This window comes from Diachasma alloeum, unplaced genomic scaffold (genome assembly GCF_001412515.2).
Source record: "Diachasma alloeum isolate Michigan unplaced genomic scaffold, Dall2.0 Dall_scaffold_00178, whole genome shotgun sequence".
In the NCBI taxonomy this organism is placed as follows: Eukaryota; Metazoa; Arthropoda; class Insecta; order Hymenoptera; family Braconidae; genus Diachasma; species Diachasma alloeum.
The window spans coordinates 33,616-56,278 of NW_021680344.1; the positions used below are offsets into that span (position 1 = coordinate 33,616).

At 39.2% G+C, this 22,663-nt stretch overlaps 2 protein-coding genes across 3 annotated transcripts in view; both read left to right on the forward strand.

The window, feature by feature from the left end:
- The first annotated feature begins 7 nt into the window (after positions 1 to 7).
- Positions 8 to 1,538, forward strand: LOC107038946. The gene is made up of 5 exons (XM_015258319.2): positions 8 to 13; positions 86 to 431; positions 509 to 778; positions 876 to 950; positions 1,059 to 1,538. Exons 2-4 carry the CDS (start codon positions 179 to 181, stop codon positions 896 to 898), a joined length of 546 nt encoding a protein of 181 aa, XP_015113805.1. The 5' UTR covers positions 8 to 13; positions 86 to 178; the 3' UTR covers positions 899 to 950; positions 1,059 to 1,538.
- A 3,158-nt stretch (positions 1,539 to 4,696) lies between these two features.
- The window catches only part of LOC107040490, a gene marked incomplete at its 5' end in the record, with an annotated part of 36,023 nt that continues 18,056 nt past the window's right edge, over positions 4,697 to 22,663 (forward strand). The window contains 2 exon segments of one of the 2 annotated variants that reach the window (XM_015260591.1): positions 4,697 to 5,115; positions 6,384 to 6,893. In XM_015260591.1, coding sequence (XP_015116077.1) covers positions 4,697 to 5,115; positions 6,384 to 6,893 — 929 coding nt within the window. 2 annotated transcript variants of the gene reach the window in all.

Here is a 22,663-nt window from a genome sequence, read left to right on the forward strand (position 1 = left end):
CCATTATCTTCAGGTAAGACTATCTGAGACTACGCTAGCATGTTCGACAAATTTTTATTAATAAGAAATGTATCAATTTTACCAGTGTTTAACTAAAAGATTCATAAAATTGAATGGGAAGAAAGCATATCAGAATCTCAAAGAGTGGCCACGAGGCTTTCTTTTCTACCGACGAATTATGGGTCTTGCATTATTGGAACCAACAGCTATCAACGAAGCTTTCCAGAATCTTATTAATGAAACGGAACGAGATATCTTACTGTACTTTGATGGATTCTTGAGATACTATCGACGATGGTGGATTAACACTGTGAAGCCTGCCAATTTCTCTGTATTCGGATTCCACGAACGAACAAATAATGCTATTGAGTCGTATCACCGTGTGTTAACACTCCGAATTGGCCTTCATCCAAATATATGGACATTTATCGGTAATGAATATGTAAAAATAGTTATTATTAAGAAACTTGTAAAGCCCAGCTAAGCTCCTACTTTTTCTCCATTACAGAGAAACTCCTGAAACTACAGAAGATTACAAGAATTGAAATCTTATCATTACAACGAGGAAGAAGTGTGCGACGCCCACGAGAACACCAGTACATAGTACGCGATGAACTCATTGAAACTGCTTGGCAAATGTACGACCGTAATGAACTGGATAATGCAAAATTTTTAACTGCAACAAGTCATATTCTCGGTGGATTCGGCAAAAAATTTGTCATCTGCGAACCTGGACAACTGGCTATGTTTCAAAATGATTTGACTTATCAAGAAATTGGTATGTTTAGAGAATTATCAAGTAATACACACTATGAATCATATATAATTTAATGATTGTGCAAGAATAGTTAATATGATTTTTTTTTCTATTTTAGTCAACATATTTGGAATTCCATAACTTCAAATTCTTGAGGAGGTCATTCCCGTAGTTGGTGATAACCTCTTAGTATGTAAGTATTTTACTTTACGAGCCATTTCAATAGTAAAATTACAATCATAACTGGATTATTTTATTGATGATTTTAACCATTTTTCTCTTATTTCCCGGTAATTCTTAGTGCGCTGTCTAGACATATACCGTTGCACACTTTGCGAAGCCAAGAAGGTTGCAAATATTGTGTCTACACCTTGCTGGCATTGGTCCTCATGCGACAACTGTCTCAATGGAATTATCAATCTGATGGCTCAACATGACAATTTGAACATTGTTTGCCATAAGTGTAATCAAATTGTTACTGCTTTCCGACGGATTGATTAAAACTCGGTTGATTGAGATAACGATTGAAAGGAAAATAAACATTTGTCGGAGTTTAATAATACTATATCGTGCAATTTATGATGGACAGAACAATATTTATTTCATAAGATAATCAATTTAATATTGTTTCAAAATATTATCTTTCTCTCAGTCGTCAGTGGGGATGACATAGATGGGATTATTGATTGATATGACTGATTATTCTAATACTGATGTCATTCATAATATATTGTAAGCTGAAATTTGGAAATGTTGAGAATAAAAAGTTTTCTTACTGTGACGTTATGAGTTAATTTATTCCTTTTTAACTCTTGTTTCACTCCGACCTCGGCTAGTCTCGGTGAGCTCACGGGTGGTTCGCTCAATTGGAGGGATAAGTGAAGGATAGAGGGAGGGTTAACGATATTAAACCGACCGTACTAATGTGGGTAAAATAATTATATATTAACTTCTTTTTATATACGGTAGTGTTTAATGGCTCGGTATAACGCGGTACTTGACTCGACTTTGGGACCTTGACTTGACTTGGTTCTTGGTTGGCTGAAGGCCTGAGCCCAGAGATCTTCTCTGTCCAGCTCCCGAACGTACTCTGCCGTACTCTGGTGCTTCCCGAGTCGTCCAAACTCGTCAAAGTCCCAAAATGCTTACCTAAGCAATCCCACGGTTTTCTTCACTAATACGGTTTCGTGCATTCGTTTGTATAGAAACCTACACAGTCAAACAGTTCAGCACCCTGAACTGGACCTGTAGAAACCGTGGAACTGCTTACGCTGGTGTCCATGGGACACCGTGGGACTGCTGAGCAATCTTTGGATGAAGGGAATGATAAACCTCGTTTCCCATTCCCATCGTCCACCACTTTGGGCATAATAATTATAATTATTAAATAAATCGACGTATTGATCGATCTCAATACGTCACATTACCTTTAAAATAAATACAAAATCGGCTTTATTACCCCTTCACTACTGGAATGTATTATTTAAACTTAAGAAAAATCTAATAAGCAAGAAATTAATACTTACCACCAACCCTTATACAATCAGCGTTCTCTGATAATTGTTATTGTACATCATGATTTTTTGACCAATTATTTAATTAATTTATTTAGATTTTCCGACCACCGACCTTATATCATCATACGCGCGTCATCTAACTGGTGTGGAAAGAGGTCTGCGTCGATAATAAGGAAAAACAGATTGTCATGATTGGTGATGTAGGAATCGCCGTCGATAAACTAGATCCCCTTACGAAAAATTCACTATTATCAACAGCACTTTTTGTCTTTCAACGTTTTGAGATTTGGGGCTTCTCCTCAATGAACGTTCCGACCAACTATCATTCGAGTGAATCGCGGAGCCCTAAAAATATCGAAGCGCCTTTTTTTACCATCATATCTTTGGAACATCTGGAAATTCAATGTTACCATAAAGGATCACGCAGATACTTCTCAACAACATGTCATCATTATATCATTATTTTTAATGTTTCTCCATTTCAACGTTCCAACTTTATTAGTATATAGCTAATAACCCATATATGATTTTATCCACGTCTTTAGTTTCAATTTACAAGGTGTTACTACAACTATACGAATAAGATTCCATAAATACAGAAATCTAGAATATCAAAATGCCAGTTTTTCGATCATCAATCAAGACATCTCACATTATTTTAAATCTTCAACAAGCTATAATGACCAGTGACGAACAAATCCAGGCAGAATAATTATCTTGATATTCCAATATTCTGTTAGTTAGTCATTTCCATTATCGCAATATCCCGTTAAAGAATCAACGTCTTGTCTAGCCTCTCTTCACATTCAAATCTCTCGTATAGAGGCCATACTCGTTTTAACAATATCGATATTCTTTACCATCAGGAATTTTTAGTTTCTTATGTTTATCATTGACTAGTAATTTTCCGTTAGGACGACCGTACCCAAGCCGAGTATTTCCCTCAAGTTTCCCTGCTTAGCAACATGCGCGTGCAGTTTGGCATAAAATCCCTCGCGCAAGCGTTCGGGATTTTGATGCTGCCAAACTTCACGCACATGTTGCTAAGCAATGAAAGTTTCGGGGAATACTCGATAATTTTCAAACACTCCGGGTATTATAACTGACAATTTTTGATAATTTAACTGGTAATTTTTCATGTTGTCTATATTTGTGGAAAACAGAAGATTCCGTGGTCGAGTGAACCCCTGGTTGAAACTGTCAGATGAATTTTGTCTCATAGTGCAATTCTTTTGGCCGACATTGGGATGGGAAAATTCCCTCCCGAATACTACTCGAGCTTCTAAATTAATCGAGTAATTCTTTCAAGGTTCCCTGCACACAAACGAAGTCGTCAAGTTTTTCAGGAAAAATCACTCGTGCTTCGCACTCGCGATTTTTTAACCTGAAAAACTTGACTCCTTCGTTTGTTTGCAATGAACCTATCGGGAATTGCTCGATAATTTTGAAGCTCTCGTGGTATTACTTGCGGTAATTTTCAACTAACGATGTCGTTGGTCCAAATAAGATTTGTTTGAGAACTTATTCGCTTTTCTCTTAGCGAAGATCAAATTGTTTATGGAATTTTTTATTCATGATGATGCGATCATTGATATTTTCCTTATAACTGGAATTTTCGAAATTATTGTGAAATTTGCATATCGCATTCCTTTGAATTTGCAGTAACTAGGCGACTCAGAACAATAATTTCGTGAATTTTCAGGATTTTCTATAATTTTTATTGCCGTATGGACATGTATGAAGATTTCATGTAAATTAGTCATTGATAATAATTTTAAAATTTTTTATTTGAAATTTCAAGGACATTTTTCTGACATTGTCCACACCAACATTGACGTGACTTCTATTCATCGTTAATCGTTTAATTACCCTGGAAATTAGTGGTGGTTAATTATGTTAGAAATGAGTTGCATTAGGAGAAATCATTAAAAGGCCTGTTTTAAAGTGTTTTCTCTTGATTTCTTCAAAGATCACTCATTCTCAAGATTATTGTGTATTACAAAAAAACCAATTGCAACTGTAGTCAACTAATTCTGCTGCCTGTTGGCGTATCTCGATAATGACTTATACTAATATATAAATCATTAAAATACATTTTTTGTAGAAAATGTTCTGTGTTACAAATAATTTCGATTCATGGTTTCTTCCAGCTTCAATTATTTATAAGATAACCGTAATTGACAAAGATACTGATCTCAACTATCGTCAATTAATTCTTTCGATTATTAAATTATTTTGGTAATCAGTATCACGAGAAAATATCACCAAGAGACCTTTTGGTAGAAAATTTTTTCTTCTACAAGAAATGTTTCCAGAGAGTTTGCTCCGAAGTCCTTCATTTCCGAAATTGAAAATTTGACTTTTCCTCTGTTCTATGCCCCTCAATACATTCTGACACTAAATATTTCGTCATTAATTCCAGGTTTGATCCCAAATCGAGAGAAACAGGAGATAAAAACCGTTAGAATAGTGAAACGGGAGTCAGAGAGGCGCCAGAGAGATCGTGGGGATAGAAATAGTAACATTGGAATTCCTCTGACGAATGGTCTCCAGGCGCCAGGTGGTGCTAAACGACTCGGTGAGGATGACTTTGGCTCAGTGCAATTTGAGAAAGCTCAACTTGGCAGAGTCGTGGAGGAATCAGCACTCATACACGCTCAGAGCACAGTGCAGCTTTCGGAACTGGATGACGTTCAGTTCCAACGCAGTATGTCACTTCCTCGAGGATTTGGAGGCCAGAGGCCACAGCCGGGTGTCCACAATGGTCCTGTTCCACCACCTCCGAGGAGTGATAGTATGAATGCACTGAGGAATATGATGGCTAGAAGACATCGTGTGAGGGTAAGGATTACTATCCAAGGGACACGTTGCGCTGAGAGAATCAATATATTTTGGTTGAGGGGATTTAAGTACTTTAAAACGTATTATTGGAAAAAAAAAATTACATTCGTTTTTTCAGAATTAATAACATGGTTGATGAATTCAGATTGATTCTAAGAATTGTTGAAAACTACATGAAATTGGCAGATACCGCGATTAAGGCCCGGGTGGATTATCTTTCGAACGTTTTCTCGATTGTTTTTCCATCTTCATAATGTAAAATATATCACAATTGGATTTTACTGGATTTCACCATTGGATTTTACATCACGCAGGAGTCCCTAAAAATTAGGGTTGTACAATGAAAAAAAGTAGAAAAAACACTGAACACTTACAACGAGTGTTTTTAATAAAGATTAAGAAATAAGTCCGATAGAGAGGAAATAGTGAATGGATAATTTGTCATGGTTACTAACGATCTGCCAGCCATTGACCACTGTGACAAATGCCATTAGGTACATCAAATTATTAATTTGCAATTTCCCCCCAAATTGGCTTTATTTCCCAATATTATTCAAAAATGCACTTTAAAAATGTTCAGCTTTTTTTCAACGTTTTTTTGATTGTACAATCATAATTTTTGGACACTCCGGAGTTATGAAAAACTGAATAGCAATTGGAGATCATTTCGGATTATCCAATTAAAAAAACCACCAAGATCGCGTTCGAAAAATAATCCACCTAGGCTTTAAATTTGTAGTCGTGAATTTTCTCAATTCACTAACTGCTGTAGTATAATAATGAAAAAATGGTGAAAACTAGAGTTTTAACATTGTTTAAATCCAGAGTTTCTTGTGACAAACAAAAATTTGAAATATTTTTATTGCAAAAATAGATTAGAATATATACTTTAACAGCAAAGGGTTTAGAATAATTAATCGGAAAACATTTTTTTGAAGGGACAAACAATTTTATAGAAACTTCTTTGGGAAGAACTTCCTTCAAATCCACCAATGTCAGATATTTGCAAAATAGTGTGGATAAAATCAGAGACTTATGTCTATGTTTTTTTTAACTTCCCGACCCGTATTTTTAACAGAAATTCCCTTCATTTTATTGCGATTGAATCTACTTGAATCCAATCTCAACTCTTAGCACACCAAAAATGGAATTTATAACTTGCAATTTAAATTTCACCTCCTCAATTCCAATTATCATCAATTACCCATCAACCCCACCCCAGCATGATTCTTTTATTTTTATTATTTCATCTTCACCCGCAACTTTAGTTTGAGAATCCAGAGGGAAGTTCAGACAGCACGCTATCACCCCACACAGAGAGTCCAACATCGAGTTCACATTTGCCAATGAGTTCACCGAATTACTCGAGCCCCTCGTACAGTCCCAGTCACCAAAACTATTCATCAGCCTACCCGAGGATGACAAATGCTCTGAGTGTGCCCTACATAACATACCCAACTGGTTCAGTCTCCTCTGGAAGGACCGATAGCGTAGGCAGTCCGATCTGTCCAATGAGTCCAACATTAACGTCACCAGTGCCCGTCCTCTCTGCTCAAGAGAAACTCTCGGGCTCTGCAGTGAGTATCAACAGTGTCAACGAGTCTCCACAATTGTCTCCAGTATTCAAGAGTGAGGCTGCCAAGCAGATTATCAAAGAAATGACGGAAAAGAGATCCGATGGGCCCAGAAGGCGTCAAGTGCCTAAGGAAAAGAGACGACACTACACTGTCTCCAGTAGTAAACCCATGCTCGACCTTGAAGACACGTTTTCCAAGATGGTAGATTTTGTTTTCATTTATTTCAGTCGAGGGATGATTGAATGATTTGACAAGAACGTAACGTCTTCGGTAATTGGATTGTTGCATGAATTTTTTCATCGAATGAAATGACGAAGTCCGAATATTGCACGAAAACTATGAGACGTATTTTCAAATGCAAGGATAATCAATGGATTGAAACAACTTCTGTATTGTTACGTCCCAAATGGTTTACACTCAATTGTCTGTTGAATAAATTTAAGGAATAGTTAAATTGACCCTTTGGTCGGTAACTCCAGGTGTTGAGGGAAACTATCTCCTTAGGTAGGTTCCACTAATCAACTACTACGCGCAGTTGACCAATCAAGACACGATTTAGAGTGTTTCGTTTAATGAGATTTATTTAATAAAAATAACACTTGGTTTTATTACACTGTTTCACTATTGTAGGTTGAGGGTTTTTAAGTGACCCTTGTGGGTTGACGGTTATTAATGTTTAAATGTTCTTGTTTTGTTTTGGTTTATTTTATGATTCGACTTCTATTTAATTAAATTGGTATTTGTGTTTCAGTCCCGAGCACTTTGAATTTAGACTTTTCATATTTGGAGTTGAAGTATTCACTGGGACTTTACTTGAACTTGAAGTTTCACTTTAAGATTTTTAGAGAAATTATTCCTTTCTCTTTCACCGTGGATATAGAAGTGATTTTACTAAGATGAGATTTGAATATCTTAGGGCTGCTTAGGGCGCACGCGTGGGCGTACACGCTCTAGTTTCTGAGGGTAGGATTGGTTCATTAGGGATGGTGGTGAGGAGAGAGGCGAACCGATTGGTTTTAGGTCAATCGGGGAGCCTCGAAAGTTGTGATTGGATTAGGAGCAATTAAGGGTGCAGCTGCATTTTACTCTTGAGAAAAATTCTGTTCTCACGGAACGTTAGAATTTGGAAAACGTCATTTGACACTTATGATCTTCGGGTTTCTTGGTTTCGCCGTGTTCGGTTTACAATTTCAGGATGCTAGTGCTTATCTTAAAGATTTAGTTAGTTCTTTTTCATGTTTTTGGATAATTTATTATGCACATGTGCATACGAGTGGTTTTCGGTTTCGTTTCAAATGTGGAAAAGCTAGTTTTATGATTTTCTCAGGAAAAAGTGGTCTGGACACTTGAGTGTTATTTCTGTTTGAAACTAAATAATATTCTAATTTACTACGTTTGAAAAAATATAATTGGGAATTGGGGCTTATATACTAATTGTGGGAGGACGTATTTGGGCTCGTTGTCAGCGTGCTGGCCCTATAAACCAAAGCGTCCCAGTAGCGCAGGTTCGAGTCTCGGTGATGAAAGATTTTTTCATCGCCGGAAAACGAACCCAGTGCATGTGGAGTTAGTTATGTGGAGTTAGATAGAAGTTAGCTTAGAGGCAAGTGCGGGTAGGGAATTAGGCTGGGGTACCGCGTAGGTACTGGGACGGGTAGGTAAAGACCACAACGGTCATACCATCTGACACCACCCAATTTTACTAATTGTGGGTAAGACTCGACAGTCGATAAGGTAAATGAAAAATTCAGCTAGCGCCATGAGGTGGCTAATGGTAGGGTCGTAACAGTATTATAGGACAGTATATGGACTTTCTGGCGTGACGTCAAAATTCTAATAATATTCATGCCATTTTCATATTCAGTAATACAAAAATTTTGTGCAACTCTAATTGTCGATTTGTTTAGAAAAGAAGTGCTTTTGAAAGAACATGTCAAACTACTATTTTTATGGAGGATATTGTCAACTACTTTCAATATTTCGTCCTAATCAATGATTAAAGCGATAATTGGGTAATCGATTGACGATCTTCCATTTTCAGATGATCCCATCTTGTTAACTATTGAAATAATCTCATTGGAAGGTGTTGGAAGGAACCATTAAATCATTAGATGTTTTCGTGGAGAATTGTCCCAGCTAAAAATAAGGTTTCTGGATATTTCATCATCAGATCATTCATTTCCGAGATAACTATATAACGAGGAATTCATTGAAGTGTAATAATGATGAAATCAACTTATTAAACGTTGCCATTTATTACATTGGTATTATTTTTTAACAGGAATTTGTGAATCATTTCAGTAATGAGGAATGTTACGAAGAGCTGTCAGGAGAATTTTACCGTACAGAAGTTTCGGAGGTAGAAAGAAAGTTTCTTGACATTAGTTCAATTTTCCGTACTGACCTTCACTTTTCCTAGTCCGGAGATTGGCCCTTCCCTGAACTGGCAAAAGTGAAAGTCAGTATGGAAAAATATCGTTCGCGCCTAATGCCACAGGGGGTTTCGAAAACCTCAGTGGCACTCAACGCGAAATGTACCATTTCGAATCATTCATGTCCAACAATTACATGATTAGTTGATCATTGAAGTTCACTCATAATGACCTAGTCATGTAGAATATTCAACTGTCTCGTAAAAGAATGATCTTATACAAAAATGTCAAGAAAACTTTCTGTGAGAAATTTCATCCACTACAAATCATTCGCTTGACATTTTGTCCTAGACTCGACAATTACCAAGATAATTGCCTAAATAATGATGATTTTGAGTTCGATTGTGACTCTATCTTTTTGATTGTTGAATTATCTCGGTGATAAATATTGTTAGAAAAAATCTTTCTATATTATAAAACTCCAAATCGACTTCTGGTGATGAAAGATTGGTACTTGAAATTAAGACGCCAAAATTAAGGGTCATGAGGGTAAGAATAAGGGTCATAAGGGTCAGAAGACGGGCCACACGGGTCACATTAAGAGTTATGTCAGTCACATTAAGGGTTGTCAGATTAAGTGCCCAAATAAGAGTAACAAAGGTCAGATTGAGACATATGTTAACCTAGCAGGCAAAAGTAGCAGAATCGAATTTTCAATATTGGACAATTTGCAGCTTATTATGAGCTAATTTTAAATGCCTTCAAATTTTTTTTTGCTAATACCGTTTTAGAAAAAAAAAGTGTCTCTGTTAGCTTTTTTGTAAGTTAGCAGAAAAATTATTTAAAAAATCAATAGAATTTGATTTTCGATATCGGATAATTTAAAGCTAATTAAGAGCTAATTTTTTACGTTTTCAAGAAATTTTCAGCTAACCCAGTTTTTGGAAAAACGGCGTTAATGCTAGCTTACCGCAAGTTAGCAGAAAAATTATTTAAAAAATCAATAGAATTTGATTTTCGATATCGGATAATTTAAAGCTAATTAAGAGCTAATTTTTTACGTTTTCAAGAAATTTTCAGCTAACCCAGTTTTTGGAAAAACGGCGTTAATGCTAGCTTACCGCAAGTTAGCAGAAAAAATGGTTAAAAAATGAACAAACTTTGGTTTTCGATAAGGGATAATTTAGAGCTCATTAGCAGCTATTTTTTTACGTTTCAAAAAATGAAAAATAATTTTTTTTTTCAAAAATAAATTTTTTCAGAATTTTTTTTTTTCACAAAACGACGCATTTATATACTTTTGACTAAAATGTAGAAATGAACTGAATCTCATTCATAAAAGTGGCAAAAAAATCAGTTTTGACATTGGATAATTGAAAAATCATTACCAGATAATTTGTTATAATTCCAAAAGTTTTCAGTTATGATAACCCGAGTGCTTGAAAATTATCGAGTATTTCCCGAAAGTTTCGTTGCTTAGCAACATGTGCGTGAAGTTTGGCAACATCAAAATCCCGAGCGCTTGCGCGAGGGATTTTGTGCCAAACTGCATGCGCATGTTGATAAGAAGGGAAACTTGAGGGAAATACTCGATTAATTTTCAAGCACGAGGGGTATTAGTTTCATCGTGATACAATTCAGTGCAACGAAAAATGGAAAAACAAATTATTGATGCATATGCAAATTTGTGCAGTTAAAAATACAATTATTATAAGTGTAGGTAGGCTGGTCAGGCAAGGGGGGAATAGCATTCGTAGGTGCAGGTACAATATTCTGCTCATTTGAGGGGCCATCTCGACGCATCCGTTTTACGAGCTGTGCATGGTATCCTTCGTCTATTTGGAGATATGGTTTGATGGAGTTGACGTTGGAGTGACCAGTGATCTTGATGATTTGCTGCTCCCCAACACCAGCTTTAGCCAAGTTGGATACTGCAGTTGCTCGACTCGAGTGATTGGTGATTTTTTTACCTTGAGTGTCCAACCCTGCTTTCTTGGCAGCCTCATTGATCCATGTCCCCAGCAAATTTTTCCCAACAGGAGCATCCTTGTACCACCCGATGCTGTCTGGGCTTTTCCAATGGGGATTGACGGTTAGAAATAACCTCTCCGTCTTGACATTACTGCCTCTTTTTGACTTGAGCTTTTTTAGTAGTCGCACCGGGCAGTTCTGTGGATTTTCATCATTCGGGATGAGCCATTTGCCACTCGCACACTTCCTATCCCCTCCCTGGGTAGTTTTGGTGAATATGGGGTTATAGTCAATCCTGCCTGTGTTCCTACCATTAGTTCCAGTTTCATTTTTGAAGTGGTGTGTCGTGGCAGACGCTCCTTCCCCTCCTCTCCAACCCTACTCCACTGATACAAGGATAAATAATTTTTTCTGGAGTCCGTCTGGTGTTTCTTCATCGTAGCAATCCACCATCGCATCAATGTCGGTTTTCTCCAAGGCTGTTGCACTTCTCAGACGTTTTTCAGGATCAGCTTGAAGAAGACGTCTCTTGGCGTTTCGAGCCTCCCGAGCTTGTTGGAATGTGGGAGATGAGAACGGGTCGATTTTCCTCTTAAATTCCGTGAAATATTTATCTTGTAACAACTTAGCTGTTTGATTCCAGATGGTTTTTACGACTCCCTCCTTGTAGTCGCTTCCATCTGCCTTTTTCATATTGAAAGTCCAATCTTTCAGCATATCACCGAGAGCTTCGTCTGGAGTTGTTTCAGTTAGCTCATATATCCGCTCGTCTCAAAATCGAGAGAACTGATTCCAAATGGAATTTCTTGCTTTTCACAGTATTTAATGGGACATTACCTTTGACATATTCATCAATGGTTTGGAGAGAATCGTCTCCAAATCGTCCTTTTTTTTCACTCACTCTTTCAAATGTCACTACTTTTTGATGTTTTTTCGTCTGAGGTTAATGTTGCGTGACAACACACGCAGTTAATATTTTTTATATTATAATTAATAATTGTAGAAAATAACCATCCCTTCACCTCACACACGTCTCGACGCGCCATTCATTCTTTTCAATTTTCCGTTCATTTATTGCTTGGCGCGTCTTGGGGTAAAAACGTATAACAATTTCTTCGAAACAGTTGTAAAAACTCAATTAACAGAAATTTCCCGAACTTTCCCAAATCCTCGAAAATTTCGTTTCCCTCATAACAAATACTTTTATTGTTATCCGTCTGCCTCGTCCAATTCTCAATCGTTTTAGTTTGCTCCCTTTATTATTATTGAAGACAATTTATGCCATCCTCAAAATTCACCTCCATAAACATTGTCCTAATCCATAAAATTGTCTTAATCCCTTCCAGATGTGCCCCTCCTAGGCAAACCGAGCCTCTCTCAGTCCCTCAACTGACCCGAACAAAGGCCTGGGTTTTTCCAGTCCCAAAAGCCAATAGAAATCATCCTATTTTCTCCAGTCGAATTTTCTCCCTCCTCTTCAAGTTTTCGACCAATGACATTTCCATTCTCATCGATAATCCCTTTAACCTACTCCCTCTTCCCCTTCTATCTTTGCGATTCTCTCTCGGCAAAAATCTTACAACAAAATTCAGTATTCATCTAAACTTAAAAGTGTAAACATCGAAACAAAATCCAAGTGTATCCGGAATCAAAATAAACTGTTAATTTGTTAAATATTAAATCGTGTGTGCGTGTCAATATTTATTAACGTTTCCAGTTGTTCTCGATCTTTCCTCATCTCGTTGATCCCTCTCTTAAGTATCGTCAACTCATAAGTGATACAAAGAACCCATTCGGCGTATCACGTTTCCCCCAAAATAATTTTGAATAATCAAACTAGTCAAATTTACAACTTGGCTAGAATCAAATCAAGATTGTTGTTTTGTGGCGAACCATTTTTTTGGTCCTTCGAGCCGGATTCTACTTGGTGACTCTCGTTAAAATTATCAATTGACTCGTTATTAGTTAAAATCTCGCGAATAAACTCGTTAAAGGTGCTATTGTGCATTTTAACTCATGTGCTAGTGCCCAGATGAGTGTTGTGCACTCTCCTAAGGATAGGAGAAACCAGACCGACGCCTCCGCGTCATCAACACCATCTACAACTCTCGCTCCGCCACCACCTTTGCCGCTTCCATTGCCGCCATCGCTTCCATCATCTTCAATAAGAAGAAGTTTTCGATCTGTCAGGAAAACTCTCTTTCAACGCTCCGAATCCAGAGAAAGAATCATGCCTGCGAGTGCCAAATCTTTGAAGACAAAGCGCAGATGTTTCAAAGCCAAATTAACCAAATTGAATAATTGGCTGAAGGGTGAAGATGTCAAAACTGCACTCTTGGAAACACTCGACATGAAACTTGTAGACCTCATCGCCAAATACTCTGAGTGGGAAAGTGACCAGACACATCTCTTATTGTTGGATGCAGCCCACGAAGAAGAACATTTCAACGAAGGTGAAAATATCATGGAAAGCTATTTCAAAACTGCTGGTAAATTGAAAAACATAATCAGAGATCAGCTCAGTCTACATCATCAGCTCGTCCAAATAATTCCCATGATTCCGAGGATCGACTTCACTCAACTAATGCTAAACTGCCCGAACTCACATTGTCTAAATTCGATGGTAGTTTTGAGAAGTTCCGGAGTTTTCGCGATGAATTCAAAGCTGCCATTCACGACAACAGGAAGATCCAGAAGGTGACTAAATTTCAATATTTCAAGTCCTGCCTCACTGGCGAAGCCCACGATCTCATCAAGGATTTGGACATCACGGAAGAGAACTACGACATTGCCTGGAATCTTGTCGAACAAAACTACAACAACCCTCGTTTAATTCTTCGACGCCATTGTACAATCCTATTAGATATGTACAAAAACAAAGACTCTTCTCGCACGCTCCTCTCAATCGTCAATGCTGTCCGTTCACAATTACGGCCATTGGACTCTCTGGCAAACAAAGAAGAATAGTACAATGCATTCCTCAACACAATCATCTTACGTCTCCTGAGTGATGAAGTAATATATGAATGGGAAAGAGATTTAGTTGACAACAAAATGCCAAATGTCAACGAACTTCTCGACTTCTTACAACGTCGTGGGTTATGTGTGAAGTCTACTGAATCTGCAAGAACTGTAAGAGCCAAAGAAGTAGTCGAAAAATCCAATTCAAAGGGTCCATTCGAAGAAAAAGAAATCTCAATCATCCGCTACCTCTGCAACGAATTCTGCAGCTGTCCAGAAGAGTACGCCAATTACGCAAGTATTTCACGCCAACGTCCAGAGAAAGTGTCCTGTTTGCCAGAGTGATCACAATATTTATCAATGTCCTAAGTTCCAAGAGATGGAGCAACAGCAAAGATATAAATTTGCTCTTAATGATAATCGCTGTCTCAACTGCTTAGGAAAAGGACATGGTTACAACACTTGTGCATCAGGCAAATGCTCAATCTGCGGGAAAAAACATCACACAATGCTACATCGACATAGCGGAGCAGCCACTTCAACATCAGCTGATCCAGAGGTACTCCAAACAGCCTCCAATCCTCAAGGCATATCCAATTGACAACCAGCAAGGGCATCTTCCGAACAAATTCATCAACGCATCTCTCTCAGCGCAGACATTCCAGGTGATGACATTCTCCCCACTGCTTTAATTCACATACTCGACAATTCTCGTAAATTCGTGCAATGCCGTATGCTTCTGGACACTGGCTCCTCAACGAATTTCATCACCACGGAATTAGCTGAAAGGCTAAAACTCCCAAGGGTTGAGTGCTCTGTATCGGTCGGTGCCCTCAACGATCTCTCGACAATCGCAAACTATTGTGTTACTGCGACTATTCGTTCCCGCTACAACGATTTCGAACGATCTCTCGATTTCTTGGCCATACCGGCAATCTCATCGTCTATTCCTGCTCACCAGATTGACAGGAAATCTCTTCAAATACCTCACAGTATACGTAATTGTCTCGCCGATCCCGAGTTCCACAAGCCGTCACCAGTTCAACTGTTACTGAGCTCTGGACACTCCATCTCTATGTTAGCTGTTGGTCAACGCAGAATTCCACATACAGCAAATCTCATCGCTCAGAACACTGTACTTGGATGGACCCTTTGTGGAAGTATCCAAGACGATGGACCGCCTCAAGGCCACTGTCACGCGACCAGCATCATAGACGAATTTAAAAAGTTTTGGGAAATTGAAGATGGCATCTCTTCCCCACGACATCTCTCTCCTACAGAAGGAGCCTGTGAAAATCACTTCGTTGAAAATATCTCTCGCGCTCCAGATGGACGGTACATGGTAGCATTACCGTTCAATGAGTTGAAGGATCAACTGGGATCCTCTCGTGCTCAAGCTCTACGAAGATTCTTCTCTCTCGAAAGGCGCCTCAAGACAAATCCAGACCTTTGGCAGGAGTATTCCAAGGTTATAGAGGAATATGAGCAGCTCGGACACATGAAGAAGGTGGAGAATGAAAGAGAAGAAAGCTTCTATCTCCCACATCATGCTGTCCTCAAGTTGTCCAGCATGACCACCAAGGTCCGTGTTGTCTTCGACGGTTCAGCAAAGTTTAGCACCAAATTCAGCCTCAACGACGCCTTGATGATCGGCCCAACTATCCAGGACGATATCTTCCTTGGTCCTGAGATTTCGACTTCCTAAATTCGTGTTCACGGGTGACATTGAAAAAATGTACAGACAAGTTCTCGTCAGACCCGAAGACAGGAAGTTCCAACGTATTATCTGGAGATGCTAACCAACAGATAAAGAAGTCAGCGTATACGAACTCCAGACGGTCACTTTCGGTCTCGCTCCAGCTCCATATCTAGCAACTTGATGTCTTCATCAACTGGCTGATGATGAAAGGGAAAAATTCCCCCTCGCCTCGAAGCTGCTGAAACGAGATCTGTATGTCGACGACGTATTGAGCGGTGCTGACTCTTTGGAAGAAACGATCAACCTCCGAGATGAACTGATAGAAAACTCCAATCAAACTCCGATCAAACTCTCCAATGGTGCTTCAAGGACTTCCAGATTGCACTGTAAATCTCAAGCTACTCGGGGGAGACGATCCGAAACTGAAGACATTAGGAGTTCACTGGGACTCACAGCAAGATGTCATCGTCTACACTGTCAACCCAATCGCTACGAAGGACGTCATCACGATGCGAACGATTGCTTCTGATGTTGCTCGCATTTTTGATCCCCTCGGGCTTCTCAATCCTGTCATCACGCACGCGAAAATCATCCAGCAGGAGCTATGGAGATTGAAGCTAGATTGGGACGACTCCGTACCACAAGAAGTCTCCACAAAATGGAGAGATTTCGCATCTCAGCTATCTCTTCTGAACGATCTCCGCTTCCAACGCCACATCTTCATTCCTAACGCTGAATGCATTGAACTTCACGGCTTTTCAGATGCCAGTGAAAAAGCCTATGGAGCATGCATCTATTTCCGTTCTGTCGACACATCAGGAAAGAGCAACATTCATCTCTGGTGTGCAAAATCTCGCATTACTCCGTTGAAGAGTTCACAGACAATCCCACGTCTGGAACTTTGTACTGCTGAGCTACTCACTGACCTCTACACCACCGTGAAAAGAGCAACAGACATCAAGCCTACAAGGGAGTTCTTCTGGACAGACTCCATGATCACACTTCAATGGATCCACAAATCTCCACATATTCTCGAAACCTTCATTGCCAATAGAGTGGCAAAGATTCAGCAGTGAACTGATCCTCACGACTGGAGACACGTTCGCACCTACGACAATCCAGCGGATGCCGTGTCTAGAGGAGAACTTCCCGTTGACTTCATGCAAAATTCATTGTGGCAACACGGGCCTCAGTGGCTTACCGGGGGAGAAGACACTTGGCCATTCACTCCTGTCCAGATATCAAATGAAGTGCCTGGCATCAAACGAACTGTATGCTTAAGTGCTTCAACATCTCCAACATCTCCAACGTCTCCAACATCTCCAACGTCTCCAACGTCTTCAACATCTCCAACATCCCCAACATCTCCAACGTCTCCAACATCTCCAACATCTTCATCAAACCCAAGGTCTCCAAATCCCGGAAGGCCTATTATCCCAGACAATCCTCTTTTTTTTTTATTTTCTTCCATCATTCGATTACGCCGATTTGTTGCCTTGGCACTCCGATGGTCATTTATCTACAAGGCACGACGAGCACTTCCACCTCACCGCCATGCTGAAGTCAAGGTTACTCATCGCTACCTCACTGTTCCTGAGATGGAGACAGCCTCCAAGCTCATTCTTCTTTTGACTCAGCAAGCTGTATTCTCTGAAGAATTTCAACGTCTGGAAAATGGTGAATTTGTCACCAAACGAAGCAAACTCCACACTCTCAACCCTTTCATCGATGATGACGGCCTAATTCGAGTTGGAGGCCGACTGGAAAAGGCCAAGTCTATCAGCTTCGACGAAAGACATCCAATCGTTCTACCCCCGTTTCATCACATCACTCGTCTGATTATCGAATCAACTCATCTGGACAATCTTCACACTGGAACGCAAACAACCCTACATCTCTTGAGGAAAAAATACTGGCCCATCGATGGACGTCGGCAAATCCGTATCATCATCAACAAGTGTATGACCTGTGCCAGATTCAAACCACCTGCAGTCAATTATCTCATGGGAAATCTACCAGGTCAACGTGTGACTTTAGCAAAACCCTTTGAGCATACTGGAGTGGATTATTGTGGGCCTCTCTTTATAAAAGAGAAGAAATTTCGAAATCGTAGCAAGGTCAAGGTGTGGATTGCCATATTCGTCTGTTTTACAACAAAGGCAGTCCATATCGAGGTGGTAGATGATCTGAGCACAGATGAATTTCTGGCAGCCTTCAGCCGATTCATCTCAAGGCATCCCTCATGTAATTCCATGTATTCGGACAATGGTACAAACTTCGTCGGTGCCAAGAACGAACTCAAGGAACTCTACGACCTGGTAGAAGCAGAAGAGCACAAGGAAAGGGTTCAGCGTCATATGACTCAACATGGAATTCAATGGAGTTTCATTCCTCCTCAAGCTCCTCACTGTGGCGGTCTCTGGGAAGCCGCAGTGAAATCTTTCAAGCATCACTTAAGAAGGGTCATTGGCAATGAACTTCTCACTCATCAACAGCTGAACACCTTGTGCATCAAAATAGAAGGTATCCTGAATTCTCGACCACTGACTCCACTGTCCTCAGATCCTAACGACCTGACTGCTCTCACTCCGGCTCACTTTCTACATGGAAGTTCCACCAGAGACCTCCCAGCTCCAGAATTTCTTCATACGCCAAGCAATCGTTTGTCATACTGGGAACACATTGAGAAACTCAAGCAAGAGTTCTGGTCCAGATGGCAAAATGAATACTTGAACGAACTGCAGATTCGCCACAAGTGGAACGATGGCAATCACCAAATTGAGGAAGGTTCTCTGGTCCTACTCCGAGATGACAACGCTCCTCCATCACAATGGCGCATGGGACGTGTACTGGAAGCCTTTCCAGGCAGTGACAATATCATCAGGAAGGTCAAGGTCAAGACCTGGTGTCCTCGAACGGAACGAGCTGTTATCTTCGAACGTAACGTCAAGAAATTGTGTCCACTACCAGCTGAGTAAAATTTTAGTCCAACATTTTCTTTGCTATTGTATTTTCTCGCGATTAATTTGTCTTATCGAATAATTTCAATATTTTTATTAAACCAAATACGTTTAATATTGTTTATTCGAATATCAATCTCTCAAATTTAATATTTTAGTTTCCAGAACAATATCTCAACCCTCGTGAATCTAATGTCTCAAAACATTACTCTTTTCTTTATGATTCAATGATTTGTTCAATCAATAATTTCACCATAAAAAACAAATAGATGTAAGATAGTTTACAGTTGATCGTACGAACTCTCAACGGGGGAGCATGTTGCGTGACAACACACGCAGTTAATATTTTTTATATTATAATTAATAATTGTAGAAAATAACCATCCCTTCACCTCACACACGTCTCGACGCGCCATTCATTCTTTTCAATTTTCCGTTCATTTATTGCTTGGCGCGTCTTGGGGTAAAAACGTATAACAATTTCTTCGAAACAGTTGTAAAAACTCAATTAACAGAAATTTCCCGAACTTTCCCAAATCCTCGAAAATTTCGTTTCCCTCATAACAAATACTTTTATTGTTATCCGTCTGCCTCGTCCAATTCTCAATCGTTTTAGTTTGCTCCCTTTATTATTATTGAAGACAATTTGTGCCATCCTCAAAATTCACCTCCATAAACATTGTCCTAATCCACAAAATTGTCTTAATCCCTTCCAGATGTGCCCCTCCTTCTAGGCAGACCGAGCCTCTCTCAGTCCCTCAACTGACCCGAACAAAGGCCTGGGTTTTTCCAGTCCCAAAAGCCAATAGAAATCATCCTATTTTCTCCAGTCGAATTTTCTCCCTCCTCTTCAAGTTTTCGACCAGTGACATTTCCATTCTCATCGATAATCCCTTTAACCTACTCCCTCTTCCCCTTCTATCTTTGCGATTCTCTCTCGGCAAAAATCTTACAACAAAATTCAGTATTCATCTAAACTTAAAAGTGTAAACATCGAAACAAAATCCAAGTGTATCCGGAATCAAAATAAACTGTTAATTCGTTAAATATTAAATCGTGTGTANATCGAAACAAAATCCAAGTGTATCCGGAATCAAAATAAACTGTTAATTTGTTAAATATTAAATCGTGTGTGCGTGTCAATATTTATTAACGTTTCCAGTTGTTCTCGATCTTTCCTCATCTCGTTGATCCCTCTCTTAAGTATCGTCAACTCATAAGTGATACAAAGAACCCATTCGGCGTATCACGTTTCCCCCAAAATAATTTTGAATAATCAAACTAGTCAAATTTACAACTTGGCTAGAATCAAATCAAGATTGTTGTTTTGTGGCGAAACAGTTAAAATTCTGCGAAAAACTTTTGTTTATTGCTTAGCAACAGCCGTGGTATAACCTGTGACGTATTGAGATCGATCAATACGTCGATTTATTTAATAATTATAATTATTATGCCCAAAGTGGTGGACGATGGGAACGGGAAAGGAGGTTTCTCATTCCCTTCATCCAAAGATTGCTCAGCAGTCCCACGGTGTCCCATGGACACCAGCGTAAGCAGTTTCACGGTTTCTACAGGTCCAGTTCAGGGTGCTGAACTGTTTGACTGTGTAGGTTTCTATACAAACGAATGCACGAAACCGTATTAGTAAAGAAAACCGTGGGATTGCTTAGGTAAGCATTTTGGGACTTTGACGAGTTTGGACGACTCGGGAAGCACCAGAGTACGGCAGGAGTTGAAGATGGACGGACGTCCTCTCCTAGCCAAAAATCTAGAGTACGATCAGGAGCGAAACAGAACGGATCTCTGAGCTCAGGCCTTCAGCCAACTAATAACAAAGTCGAGTCAAGGTCCCAAAGTCGAGTCAAGAACCGCGTTATACCGACCCATTAAACACTACCGTGTATAAATTAAAGTTAATATATAGTTATTTTACCAACATCAGTACGGTCGGTTTAATATCGTTAACCCTCCCTCTATCCTTCACTTATCCCTCCGATTGAGCGAACCACCCATGAGCTCACCGAGACTAGCCGAGGTCGGAGTAAAACAAGAGTTAAAAACGATCAAATTAACTCATTTCGTCACAAACCGAAAATTATCGATATCATACGCACCACGTTATGTCAAATCTCACGCTCCTATTGATCGAGATTTGAATCGGGGGAATAATCATCTTTATGCTGTTCGGAAAACAATAGCGTTGCGGCTTATTATGAGCTAATTTTATATGCATCTAAAAATTTTCTGCTAATGCCATTTTAAAAAAAAGAACGTTTTCATGCTAACTTTTTTGTAAGTTAGCAGAAAAATTATTTAAAAAATCAATAGAATTTAATTTTCGACATCGGATAATTTGAAGCTAATTAAGAGCTAATTTTCAACGTTTTCAAAAAATTTTCAGCTAACTCAGTTTTTGGAAAAACGGCGTCGATGCTAGGTTACTGGAGGTTAGCCGAAAAAATGGTTAAAAAATGAACAAAATTTGGTTTTCGACATGGGATAATTCACAGCTCATTCGCAACTGTTTTTCACGTTTCGAAAAATTGAAGAAAATTTTTTTTTCTCAAAAAATATTTTTTTTTAATAAAAAAATTTCAATTTTTTTTTTCACAAAATGACGCATTTATATACTTTTGACCAAAATGTAGGAATGAGCAAATTTTTTAAAAGTGATAAAAAGATCATTTTTGACATTGGATATGACGCTGAAACTAGTGGGAGACCGTAGCAGGAGATGTGGTGGGGGACTGTACGGCCCCCACTACCGCCACTCACTGTACGCTCTCATCTCGTTAAATTACAAAAATTAATACAAAGCAAAGCCGTCAAAAATTAAAAATATTGTCTATTTGTACCTGAGGGATGGGGGAAGACTAATGGGGACTACTAATGGGGGAAGACTAATGGGGACTAATGTGGGGGGGGGGGAGATATATCGGCGCACTGAGTAGGGGATTTTTAATTGGTTTTTACAAATCCGAGTGAAAAAGAAAAGAATTATGATCAAATGCAAACACTTGGGGTCAAATTTTTTTTGGAAAATCCACCGGGGGGTTGGGAGTTGATCCCCATTGAGAATTTTCCCGGTGCCTTAATTAGGGAATTTTTAATTAATTTTTGAAAATCAATTCCACCGTCTTCGGAGTAAATAAAGGGTAATTATCCAACGCAAATACTTGGGGTCAAAATTTTTTGTGCAAAATGCACCGGGGGGGTTGCGGGTTGACCCCATTTGAAATTTTCCCGGTGCCCTAATTAGGCGATTTTTAATTAATTTTTAAACATCAATTTCACTAAGCCTTAATGGGGATTATTCACTAAGCCGGGTAATGAAGGGTAATTATCCAACGCAAACACTTGGGGTCAAATTTTTTTTGGGAAATGCACCGAGGGGGTTGGGGGTTGATCCCCATTTGCAATTTTACCAATGCCCTAATTAGGGAATTTTTCATTAATTTTTGAAAATGAATTTCACCAAGGGCTCGGGGGAAAAAAGATGATAATTGAACGCAAACACTTGGGATCAAATTTTTTTTTTGGAAAATGCAGCGGGGGGGCTCATGAAAATCCTTCGGCCGTCCACACAATTCGGAATTCACAAAAAAAATAATTAAAAATCCCCTGATTAGGGCACCGGGAAAATTCTCAATCGAAAATAACCCCCAACCCCACCGGTGCATTTTCCACAGAAAATTTTGACCCCAAGTGTTTGCGTTGGATAATTACCTTTTATTTATCCCGAAGACTTGGTGGAATTGATTTTCAAAAATTAATGAAAAATTCCCTAATTAGAGCACCGGTAAAATTCCAAATGGGGATCAACCCCCAACCCCTCGGTGCATTACCCAAAAAAATTTTGACCCCAAGTGTTTGCGTTGGATAATTACCCTTTATTTATTCCGAAGACTCGGTGGAATTGATTTTCAAAAATTAATTAAAATTTCCCTACTTAAGGCACCGGGAAAATTCTTAATGCAGATCAACCCCCAACCCCCCCCCCCCCCCCCC